Source organism: Mytilus californianus, unplaced genomic scaffold, assembly GCF_021869535.1.
Source record: "Mytilus californianus isolate M0D057914Y unplaced genomic scaffold, xbMytCali1.0.p SCAF_1, whole genome shotgun sequence".
Taxonomy (NCBI): domain Eukaryota; kingdom Metazoa; phylum Mollusca; class Bivalvia; order Mytilida; family Mytilidae; genus Mytilus; species Mytilus californianus.
This window is the reverse complement of record NW_026262581.1, coordinates 61,368,085-61,380,571: the sequence shown is the minus strand read 5'-3', so window position 1 is coordinate 61,380,571 and position 12,487 is coordinate 61,368,085. Positions and strand designations below refer to the sequence as shown.

At 31.1% G+C, this 12,487-nt stretch overlaps 1 protein-coding gene across 4 annotated transcripts in view; it reads right to left on the bottom strand.

The window, feature by feature from the left end:
- Window positions 1–12,487, bottom strand: part of LOC127705650 (actin nucleation-promoting factor WASL-like) — a 48,300-nt gene that overhangs the window by 32,910 nt on the left and 2,903 nt on the right. For 3 of the 4 annotated variants that reach the window (XM_052209980.1, XM_052209995.1, XM_052210003.1), the window contains exons 2-6: window positions 10,325–10,465; window positions 7,739–7,759; window positions 5,232–5,318; window positions 775–874; window positions 229–291 (exon numbers count right to left, since the gene is read on the bottom strand). In XM_052209980.1, the coding sequence (XP_052065940.1) occupies window positions 229–291; window positions 775–874; window positions 5,232–5,318; window positions 7,739–7,759; window positions 10,325–10,465 (412 nt within the window). The remainder of the gene's footprint in view (window positions 1–228; window positions 292–774; window positions 875–5,231; window positions 5,319–7,738; window positions 7,760–10,324; window positions 10,466–12,487) is intronic. The other variant, XM_052209988.1, reaches the window with a different exon arrangement.

Here is a 12,487-nt window from a genome sequence, read left to right as displayed (position 1 = left end):
TCTCATCAAGAGAGGATAAAAATCAGCTGTAGTTTAAACCAATTAAAAAGTTATTAATTCCAACATAGCCCAGGGACACTTTTAGCAAAGTTAAGAACAATTACTACCTATCTTTATTTTTCTGAGATGAAGTTTTTTAAAGTACAGTCAATATTGAAAACTGATGCAAATAGCTTTGCAAAATTGCTCATACTGCTCTGGTCCATAAAAAGTTAAAATGCTACTTACTGTTCATAACAGGGGAACTAGCCTGATGACCATGACTGACTATGGTTGTTTGTTTTTTCCTTTCTGAAAAGAAAATATCATCATTCAAAGACTATCATTTTCTAATAAATATGTTTGTTTAGAAAAAATGCATAAGTTGATATACGTGACATCTTTATGTTATCTCTACAACTGAAAACTAAAAACAAGACTGAATGATAAAAAAGAAAGAATTTATTAAAATTAGCCCTAAAATGTACATTCTGCTTTACAATGCCAAATAAAACACATAAAATGTCCTCTCCTTTTCCTAGGTTACTCTTTAGTCAACATGATATCCATGTTAAGATATTGGTCTAACCAAGGTCTTACTGTAGCTACCCTTACATCTTACATCTTACATCTTTGTCTGTTGGGTAAAATTTCTTTGAACAACACTTTTAAGAAAATGAATGCTTTTTTTTTATTTGTCACCATTTGATTGGTGTTTGTATCCAACCTTTGTGTGTTTGACTACACTACTTCAAACTTGTTATCTTTTAAAACATTAATTATGTGTAAAGTTACCAATTTTTTTCTGATGCCTCTCCAATAATTTCTGTTCAACAGCATTTTTAAATTTTATAGCCTCATCCTCACTAGCAAAGTTCAGACCTGCCTGTACATCCTGTAATAAAAAAAATCATTATTAAGTTAGTATCTTTATACATTTATTAAATATCAAGATATCAAATTGGCAAGTCAGTTGATTCAAGTGAAATATCAATTCTGCATTCACTGCTTTTCTAACCTTAAATAAAATGCTCCGCTGGGCGCAGCTTGATACGAACGCAGAGGTCGAACCCTGAACAGTTGGGGCAAGTATGGACACAACATTCAAGCTTGATACAGCTCTGAATTTGGATTGTGATTAAATATTTGACACAGCATAGGTTTCTGACACAGAATGAATGTGGTGTAAGAACTTAAAATTTTTTAATTTACCTATTATGGTCCAATATCCAAAATCTAAATACATGGTTAGATTCAGCATATCAAAGAATCAAAATATTTCAATTTTTGACGAAATCAAACAAAGTTTAATTTTGGACCCTTTTGACCTCAATGTGGACCAATTTGATAACAGGGCCCAAAAATCAAAATACATGGTTAGATTCAGCATATCAAAGAACCCCATATATTCAATTTTTTTTTAAATCAAACAAAGTTTAATTTTGGACCCCAACTTGGACCAACTTGAAAACTGGGCCCATCATCAAAAATCTAAACACATGTTTAGATTCAGCATATCAAAGAACCCCAAGAATTCAATTTTTGTTAAAATCAAACTAAGTTTAATTTTGGACCCTTTGGACCTTAATGTAGACCAATTTAAAAAACGAAACCCAAAATTAAAAATCTAAATACACTGTTAGATTTAGCATATCAAAGAACCCCAATAAATTCAATTTTTGATGAAATCAAACAAAGTTTAATTTTGGACCCTTTTGACCTCAATATGAACCAATTTGATAGCGGGGCCCAAAAATAAAAATACACGGTTAGATTCAGCATATCAAAGAAACCCCATAAATTCAATTTTTGTTGAAATCAAACAAAGTTTAATTTTGGACCCCAATTTGGACCAACTTGAAAACTGGGCCCAAAATCATAAATCTAAATACATGTTTAGATTCAGCATATCAAAGAATCCCATATATTCAATTTTTGTTAAAATCAAACTAAGTTTAATTTTGGACCCTTTGGACCTTAATGTAGACCAATTTGAAAACTGGGCCCAAAATTAAAAATCTAAATACACGGTCAGATTCGGCATAACAAATAAATAAATGTGGTCAAAGATTTTACAAATCTAATGCGCCATACTGTGCAATTAAAGATTACTTCTTGAAATTTTTCAATATTTGAAATTTGAAAAAAAAAAAATATTTGAAGAATAATTCTTTTTAATTTCTGAAATCTGCTTATTTTTGGCCCCTTTTTGGCCCCTAATTTCCTTAACTGTTGGTACCATAACCCCAAAAATCAATCCCAACCTTCCTTTTGTGGTTTTAACCTTATGGTTAAATTTCATAAAGATCCATTCACGACTACGACGACCACAACGACCTCAACATCATACCAATATACGGTCGTATAAAAATACAACATACGATGGATTTTTTTTTATTCAAGTTCACTCTTATGAACATACAAAGTTGAGTATATACCCTCCAAGAAACCAATCACTAGACACTAAACTGTTTTTTTTAAATTTTATGCGTAAAATTTATTCAGAAATGGCTTCCATGCTTTACTGTATACCAGGAACTATGTTTGTTTTTTGTGATTTAATAAAAAACATCTTAACAAATTCTGGTTAAATTCTAGTTATGTCTGAAAATATTTTGAAAGTGGAGTCGAATCATCTCTATACAAAACATTTAAGAATAAAATGCTCCGCTGAGCACAGCTTGATACGACCGCAGAGGTCGAACCCTGAACAGTTGGGGCAAGTATGGACACAACATTCAAGCTTGATACAGCACTGAATTTGGATTGTGATTAAATATTTGACACATCACAGGTTTCTAACACAGAATGAATGTGGTGTAAGAACTTAAAATTTTTTAATTTACCTATTCAAACCATATCATTAATATTTGCTTTTATATATAAATCAGAAATAACCAATTTAAAATAGAATTTTAAAGAAAAAAAAAAGGAAAAAAAGGGAAAAAAAATCCCTCCCCCAAATTTTTTGAACCCCCTTATGATTCATCACCCCCAAACTCAATCCCAGCCTTCCCTTTGTGGTATGGTACCTTGCAGTTCTATTTCAGAGAGATCCATACACTTGAACACAAGTTATTGTATGGAAACTAGAAAAATGCTTGTTTTTAGGCCCCTTTTTGGCCCCAAATTCCTAAACGTTTAGGGCAATTACCCCCAAACTCAAACCCAGCTTTCCCTTTGAGATATGGAACCTTGTAGTACATTTTCATAAAGATCCATACACTAACACAGAAGTTATTGTCCTGAAACTAGAAAAATGCTTGTTTTTTGCCCCTTTTTGGACCCTAATTCCTAATATTTTGAGGCAATTACCCCCAAAATCAATCCCAGCCTTCCTTGTGTGGTATGGTACCTTTCAGTACAATTTCAGAGAGATCCATACACTTGAACACAAGTTATTGTCTGGAAACTAGAAAAATGCTTATTTTTTGCCCCTAATTCCTAAACGTTTTGGGCAATTACCCCCAAACTCAATTCCAGCTTTCCCTTTGTGATATGGAACCTTGTAGTACAATTTCAGAAAGATCCATACAATTACACACAAGTTATTGTCATGAAACTAGAAAAATGCTGGTTATTTTGCCCCTTTTGTGGCCCCTAATTCCTACAATTTTGAGGCAATTACCCCAAAATCAATCCCAGCATTCCCTTTGTGATATGGAACCTTGTGGTACAATGTCAGAGAGATCTATACACTAACACACAAGTTATGTCTGGAAGTTACAAAAATGCTTATTTTTGGCCCCTTATCCCTTAACTGTTGGTACCATAACCCCCAAAATCAATCCCAACCTTCCTTTTGTGGAATGAACCTTATGGTAAAATTTCATAGAGATCCATTCACTTAAACTAAAGTTAGAGTGTGAAAACCAATGTGTCTTCGGACGACGACGACGACGACGACGACAATGCCTATGTCAACGTCATACCAATATACGACCGCAAAATTTTTTTGCGGTCCTATAAAAATCAAGAGAACTCTGGTTGCTTTTTAAATTATTAAATGCTTTTAAAAATCTTAAAAATAGCAATGAGTAAATATATTTTTTTTAACAAATGTCTTTCCAGCTATAACCTTGTTATTTTGAAACTCACCAGTGAACTTCCTCAAAAGGTTTGGAAGAACGATCGTGAATACAAACACAAAAAATGCTATGGAATTTTGCAAAAAATCAGAAAGACATCATTCAAAAACATATTTATTAGAAGTTAGCAACAGAGTACTTGATAACAGATGACCTATGAAAAACAAATGTATAAATAATGAGAAAATAATGAAAAATAATGATACATGTAATTACAAGTTCAAAAAACTAATTAATTATTTTATGTTTGAGAACACTTCCTTCATTACCTGTATTATTTAATTATACTAAAACTTAGAATTTTTATAAATGTATACCAAAATGAAATTTTAGCAAAGATATCATCTGATATTTAATTTTAATTTCTTTGCAAATAAATCAAATGAAAACTTAGTATATTTCCTTTATCTCAAACCACAAGCCTTAATAACTGCTAATTATTTTAATTGGCTATGAGGGTTTCCTTATAGTACAAAGATAAAATGATAGGCTCATCAAAGGAGGATCTAGGAAATGAAATAGCCCTGTTGTTAATTAAAAGAACAGAATTTAGATAGCCAAGTAATAGAAATTTAAATAAATGACCTGACACGTCTAAAAACGTGTAATGAAAACCTATGCCTTGCATTTGTCAGTTTTAAGAAGAATATAATAAATTTTTTTTTTTGCAAAAAAATGCAATGCAATGGTCACATTTCACTTGACCTCAGACCAGACCAGCTAAAAACTACTTTTTAATCAAGTCATCTGATTTAAATTAAACTCAGGGAAAGATTTGTTTAATTTGTGCATACATGTAGGCCATTGTAGGGATTGTTCATGTTTCTATATTTCTTTTGTTACATTTTTCATTTTTTATTTATTGGTACTTTACTGTGATGGCTTTTGTTTTTTGTTGTGAGTTGCTTTTATCTAACCTACTGTTAGGCCAAAAATAAAATTCAAATTGTTTGATGTTGCCTACCTACCCATCTAAAAGGCAGCCTACCCGAAAAAAACCCAATTCCTGTTCTAACGTTGTTTTTTCTTCTTAAACATGTATCTTATGTTGTTGGCCAACATTTTTTTTTAAATCCCTTCCTACCTACCCAACCCTACAAGGCATTGGAAGGCAACATCAAACAAAGAATTTTTTAAGGGTGGCCTTAGCAAGAGTTTACATACATCAGCTTCGAAAGTGTGGAAATATTCTCTAGGTGCTTTGTACTTGAACTGATTGTAAATTTCTTGCTCCCATATAACTGCATCTTTCTGTAAAAGAAAAACAAATACAAATGAATATCAATACTAACATTTATCTACGTCATGTAAGGTTTTAAGGTCCACACAGAAAATGTTGTCAATTGCCAAAAAGTACCTTCACTGAAATAAAACTGTTGCTGATAATGACAAAAACATTGGTTGAATGTGGATGTCAATTGGAAATTTCACTGTATATATCTTAATAATCTTATTATTTCTCAAAAAATTCAATTCACTTGCATTAGATATATATATATATATATATGAGAAAAGGTAAAAACATGCTTCTTTGTGATCTTAGAAATGAAGTTTTTTTCTTAAAAGATATCTCTTTCATTGTTCCATTTTACACAGTATATTTAATTAATTTACAATTTATTTTTCAAACTGGGTATGCAGTACAAAACACACTTTTATTAAGACAATAAAAAAAAAAAAACACAAAATAATAAAACCAAACAACAACAAGAAAAGCGTGTTATCTTTTATTTGCTACTGATGGAAACTATAATGAAATATTTTAAGAAACAGCTTAATCTGAGTAATAATAAACTTAAAACAATGATTTTGAAAGTAACAAATTTTTTGCTTTATTTTCCTAGAACTTTTATTTTTATTTAAAAATTAAGTAGAGACTTTTTATGTAAACATGTGTCTCTTCTTTATCAAATTTTCAATAAATTTTCAAAATTGCATTTTAATCATTTTAAAAACCAACTTGTTTGATATTCTATTCCTTTCTGCTAGATAGTATTTTGAAGATGCAGTTATGTTTGTGAAATTTAAAACAACATATATATCCATACTTTGTCATCTATCCCTAGTATTCCCTACTATTGGTTCAAGTGGTCCAATAGTTGCTTATTACTGAACTGGAACCAGTTTTGCCCTAAATGATCTAGCTCAAACTCAGTTCATTTTGAAACAAAATTCACAGAATGGATTGATAGGACTAATTCCAGTACATGATTAACAAGTTTATTGACCAAAACTAAGATTTACCTCTTGATCAACTTTGACCCTAACTAGACTCAATTATATACTTTAAGCTAGCTTTCAAAAAGTTCAAGCAATCTTTGATGTTGTTAATCATTATTTTACTTTAGTTTTTGTTCACTATATTTACAACTTGTCTATAGCAAGACTATGGATGATTTGGAGCTTGTAAAATGGTATCCATTGCTGAAGGTCATATTATCAGTCTAATTGTTTTGATAAGGATGACTCCATTGTTGGGATGCTGTCTCAATGATGTATATTTAAAATTTCTATTTATCTATATTAATGTCACAATTAGCATTTGAATGACTTAAATCACTTGTATGCACATTTTTAAAATTAAAGATTGCTCCAATATCTGACAGTCTTTTTTGAATGGATAAGACACAAAAGTAAAATGTCAGGCATTTGAAAAGGTTAAACTAAACAACTCTAAAAAGTTTTGCCATTTCTGCAAGTTTGCTTATACATATATTTGATGTTATCAAGTAATAATGAAATAGTTGCCAAATAAAAATGCTAACTGTTAACATCAATTAGCAAGTTCAGAAGTCATCCAGGTAATATATCATAGGTGAACAGGTGGACAATGATTAAATTAGAAACTGTAGGAGCATTTTATCATGATATTAATTTATTCACATTTATCGGATTTATCATTCTCAAACAATACTGGGTAAAGCTGCCATTCATGCAGGTGTATCTTTTTTTGCCAACTTGAACACTAAAAATTGTCAAAAACTATTCAGATCCTAAAGACCAGTTCTGAAATGATCAAAACAGCATAATTTTGTAATGTTGTAAGAAAATCGCTCAAAGAATACTAGAGAAAGTGTGTGACATGTGAAAATCGTTTATTTTTGGAAGCTGTAAGTTCCGTAACTCTAGAAAAAAACAACCAAAAAGAAAATTGTCAAAAACTAAATAGACCCTTGATCACATATCTTAATAATTTGGTAGTTTGAAGTAAATATGTTAAGGCATACATGACTAAAAGCACTACATGTTTACAACAGATGTACAAACAACCGCATACCATAATATGGCCATCATTCTAGGCAGATTTTTGACAATTATTGTGTTTGAACCTAAACCTAAAGCTTTCTACCTTGCAAACTGTGAGTGAAATTGAGTGGACAATGTTCCCCTTTAGCAGACGTGCACGGGTAAAACAATATATGCTCTAACTTTTCATGGCACAGGCATAATCATCTTTTTCAATATTTATCAATGTACATTTCCTCCATGCAATTCCGTACTGGAATGACCACATTCTATACAGGAATAAAACATATACATCTACTACACTTCATTTATCAAAAATGATTCCTATAAATATATGTTACATGAACATATAATATTCAGTAAAAATATGTGGACTCTTTCAATGCATGAATGCAAATAAATGTTGAACAACACTGTCAACTTACCCTATCATAGCTTCCTCCTAGCTAAATAGAAATAATCAGTGTTTATTCTTCACTGCATTTACTTGACAGGAAAGGGTACCAGAAAAATAACTTTAAATCCAAATTGTTAAGACAGGAATGTCTTACCATAGATGTATACATCTATGGTCTTACTATTGAAGCTTGTGTTCAAACAGTGATGGAGTCCATAAATGTAACTTTGCTCATGATTTAAGTCAACAAGTATGTAAAGAAAAAGGTAGATTTTATCAATTTGTTCTTACTTGATCCATGATACAGTAATAAATTAATTTGCTTTTGAATATTAAGAGGCAACTGTATTAATCTATGTATCATTTTATGTGGATATCTACATGCATCTCACAAGTTCAAATGATCTGTTTTACATTCTTTTGAAATACATTTTTCTCCTAGTATATGATATCAAGATGTACAAAATTGCACATGTAGGCTGCAGAATTCCATGGAAAAAGCTTGGTTGTTTTTCTTCTTTCCCTATTCCAAATTTTATCTAAATAACTAACATATTACCAGCATAATAGCTAATATCCACTATAAACCAAGAATTAACTGAATTAACTAGTTTGGGAAATTTCACTTTTTGTCATTGCATTTAACTTTACCAAACAAGACTCTTGCTGTTTAGGGGGATACTTTTGAAAATTGGCCATAACCTTAAAATACACTAAATCCACCAGGGCTAGGTTCCCTGCTAAAATTAGAGACAATAATGCACGTAAACATTGCAAAAGGAAGATATTTTCAGACAAGGCTTTTGAAACATATTATTTTTTTACCCCCATAACTTACAAATTCATGTTTAATTTGCATTTTCCTGGAAACAAATAAAACAAAAGCATACAATTTATAAATGTACACAAATATATCATCCATCAACATTTTGATCCGTATTTCCTTTTAACCTTTACATATTTTATTCAAATGGCCAATGACCAAACAGAAAATTCCCTTCTATGTTTTCCTGTCCAACTGAAACCACCTGTCCTTTATTTACAAAAGAAGTGGTAAATTGATTAATTTGTGGTTTTCGTTTTATATCTTCTTACTTCCTTTGTTATCATGCTACAATCATGTGATAAACAAATCGTATTTGCACACTGATTACAATATAGTATGATGTAAATACAGGTAAAATGTTTTATGATCGATTTGTCCCTTTCAGACATACCTAATGCATCCTACGAAATTCTTTTGAATAATCGTGTGATCAAATCTATAAATAACACTCATTAATTATTGATAATATCGCACCATTTTTCAGGTGACTTTGAAGTTTTTTTTGTTTATATATCTATAGCCATAAGCCATTTTTACATGTCATATTGGTATGCTATTATGCATAATTAAGATATGAAAAATTAGTCCTACAAGCAAATTGTTATGTAGATTTTCATTTTGTGAAGAAAAAATTGTGTTTAACCAGATTTTAATATCAATTCAACATGTACATGCATGACATGTGGTGCAAATTAAATGTTAAGCTGATGGCAATTTTTCTATTTTGCAGTTTTCAATTTGAGTACACAAAAGGGTAAAACTTCTGAGTTTTTTTACACGTACATGTAATTTGAATTTTTCTTATTAAAGAGCTATCTATACTTTATATCAATATTTAAAAAAATAGATCCCTAAACTTACTGATAATATTTTACTGCAAACTGATGCAGATAAAGAGCATTCAGTTCTAATGAAAACGGGAATAACTTACTTTTTTCATTATAAACATATACATATCATAATGAAATATATAAATATTCACCTTGTTTGGTTGTACCAAAAAAAATTAGAAAATTCTAAGGGATTTTAGATCAGTGTATGTATTGACTTTGAAAATATGATTAAACTTGAGGCTTCACTACTGCTACACTAAGTTTTTAATAAATATATGCTTGACAGAAGGTAGCTACATGTAGGTAGTAGAAATTCCACTTCATAATGAATAGATTTTGTAATTGTGGTTTTTAAACATTATATAATCAAAGCATTTCAAAAACATAGCACTCAATCGAGAAGTTTTTACTGGGGACAAGAGATTGCCTACATGTGCTATGGAGTTGTACATTTAAGGAATGACTGTAATATTTTTTCTGTCTATGAAGAAATAACATAAAAAATGTGGTGCACACTGAATAACCCGTGTAGCGGGTTATTCATAAGTGTGCACCACATTTTTTATGTTATTTCGAATAGACAGAAAAAATATTAAAGTCATTTCTTATAATTTAATTCTAAAAAGGAGTAAATCATGATAAAAACGTTGATGACGTCGCGGTCACATGACAAAATTATGTCTATGAGCTGATAGACAAAACACTTTCAGCCAATCGGAAGACGTGTTACATCCAAAATTAAATTATAAGACTATAACCAAAAAAGTTCTAAATTATGTTATGGCTGAAACATCATGATAATGGTTTAAAAAACACAATTAAGAAAAATTAGCTAGGTTAAAAGGTGAAATAGATAAAGGCAGTTTAATACATTATCACCCTTTGAGGCAACATTTTGCAGTAATAAATACTAAAAAACAAATAAATCCTCAGGTATTACATAACAACAATGTACCTTGATGTCATACAATCTTATGTAGTACGATCTCTTTGGATTGTCTTTTACAAAACAAACAACACCGCAAAATCTTTTACTCCACCTTTGTCGAGATGGTGGGTCAGCTGTATAGAGTTGACATACACCAGAGGCAAGTGTCTGAAATATAGAAAATTGACATTTGTTATCATTGCAGTCTTCACGCTGAACCACAGGCCCAGCAGCCCAGACTTGTAAAATTGCTCTTGGGCCTGTGAAAATCTCTTCAGGCCAACAGAATTTAACTAAAATTTTACAAAAATTGAGTACCAGGCCTGTAGATTTAAAAGTTCATTGTGAAGACTGTCATTGGCACCAACATAAGAATATTGCCTACTTGCACTAATTCAACCTACTCAGAAAAACCCTGCAGAAATTCTTTTTGGGTTAAAACCACAATCTTTTTTTTATTTCTATATTTTGATGGTTCCTTACCAGATATACATGTACATGCAAGTTTTACAGAGGAAAATTACTTCTGCCACATTTCTATAAAAGTATCCTGTCTTCACAACTAGGCACAAGTCTCATGTCCAGGCCAGTAAAATTGTCTTCTGGACAGTATTTTTTTTCTCCCAGAAAAGAGACCTCACCAGCCATATCAATTTAAAGACAAACGGATTTTTGGGCTCATGAGTCATAAAGTATTCAATTTTTTGTATGGACCACATTTCCTACAAAACTTAGATTTCGAGCCGTGTACAAATATACCATTTATTATGGAATCACATTCCTGAAAACTACCATCTGAGGTCTTTCTTTAGACATTGTTTATTCATTCCTTACAAATTAATTTTTGAAAGTCTAAGTGTTTTAAGTCAATTGGAATGGACACCTTGATAATTATATATTCCTTTTAAATTATTATTACTCTCAAGTCTGTTCATTTTGTTAACAGAATGTTAAATGAACAGACTTCCAGGATTAACCAAATTGCCACCCAGCATAGTAAGAAAGAATTATCTAATTTCACATGGCCATGATCAAGTAACAGTCCTTGAAATTAGCACGGGACTGACAGGACATGTCCTGTAAAAATATATTCAGTCCTGTCGATTTTTGTTAATTTTGTAATACATTGCTAAGAAAAATTTGAAGAATCATCAATTCGGTCCTGTAAATGCCAAACCCCAATTTCTATAACTGGATCAATAGGTTTTAATTGACAGCATCAAATTATTTACATCGGTGTGCTACCTTTGCACGAATTTGACCTATGTTTGAGCAAAAAAAATGCCATGTTTGCATTTACACGAATAATTCAGTCCCTTTCCCGTAATTGATCTCTCCTACTCACAAAGGCCTGAATTCCTACTACAATAAAAACTCTTCACGAATCCTGGATCTTGATTGGTGTACTGTGGGAGAGGTGACCAATCTGCAGTCAGCTCAGTTTTAACAAGATAGGTGAATCCAGAGAATTCTGACTGATATATTGACAATTTTTCATTGTCTGTGCATTCAGGCGTTAATGTAAAACATAGGAGAGCACCGGAATATAACGACTGAAATATTCTGGTTACGTTTTGAGGGATATTTACCTGTCAAAAATGTGACTAAGTTTTGCACAGATTTATCAAATTTTCTACTAAAAATTGTATAAAAGTTATGATTTCTGAAATAAAACAAAATAGATTAAAATTATACAAAAGATAATCAAATTTGACAACTACTAACAGTAACTTGGTAAAACTTTCTTCACCTACAGGTCTTAATTCCAAAAAAAACAATATAGACAGCTGTTCCAAATAAATGCACAAAGGTTGTATGTAGTGCTTTTTAATGTTTATATAAAAAATCAAAACTGTCTCTGATCATATATTTATCTATTTTTCAGCAAAACTTCAAAAAGTTGGAGTTATACATTAACTACACTGTATCTAACATTGTTCATTTACTGAGCACAGCTGCTGTGTTTTTTCCATTGAGCACAGCAGAGGTAGAAAGGGTCTTTTCCCAGGTACAACTTGTAAATTGTGTCCATAGATACAGAATAATACAGGACACCTTGCAAAACATACTGCATATAAAGCTAAATTGTGACAAGCAATGCTTTAAAAACTTGTGTGACAAGGTGCTTCATAAGTTTTTCAGCGTTAAAAGTAGATAGATAAAGTTCTATCTTGGTTAATCATTTACATC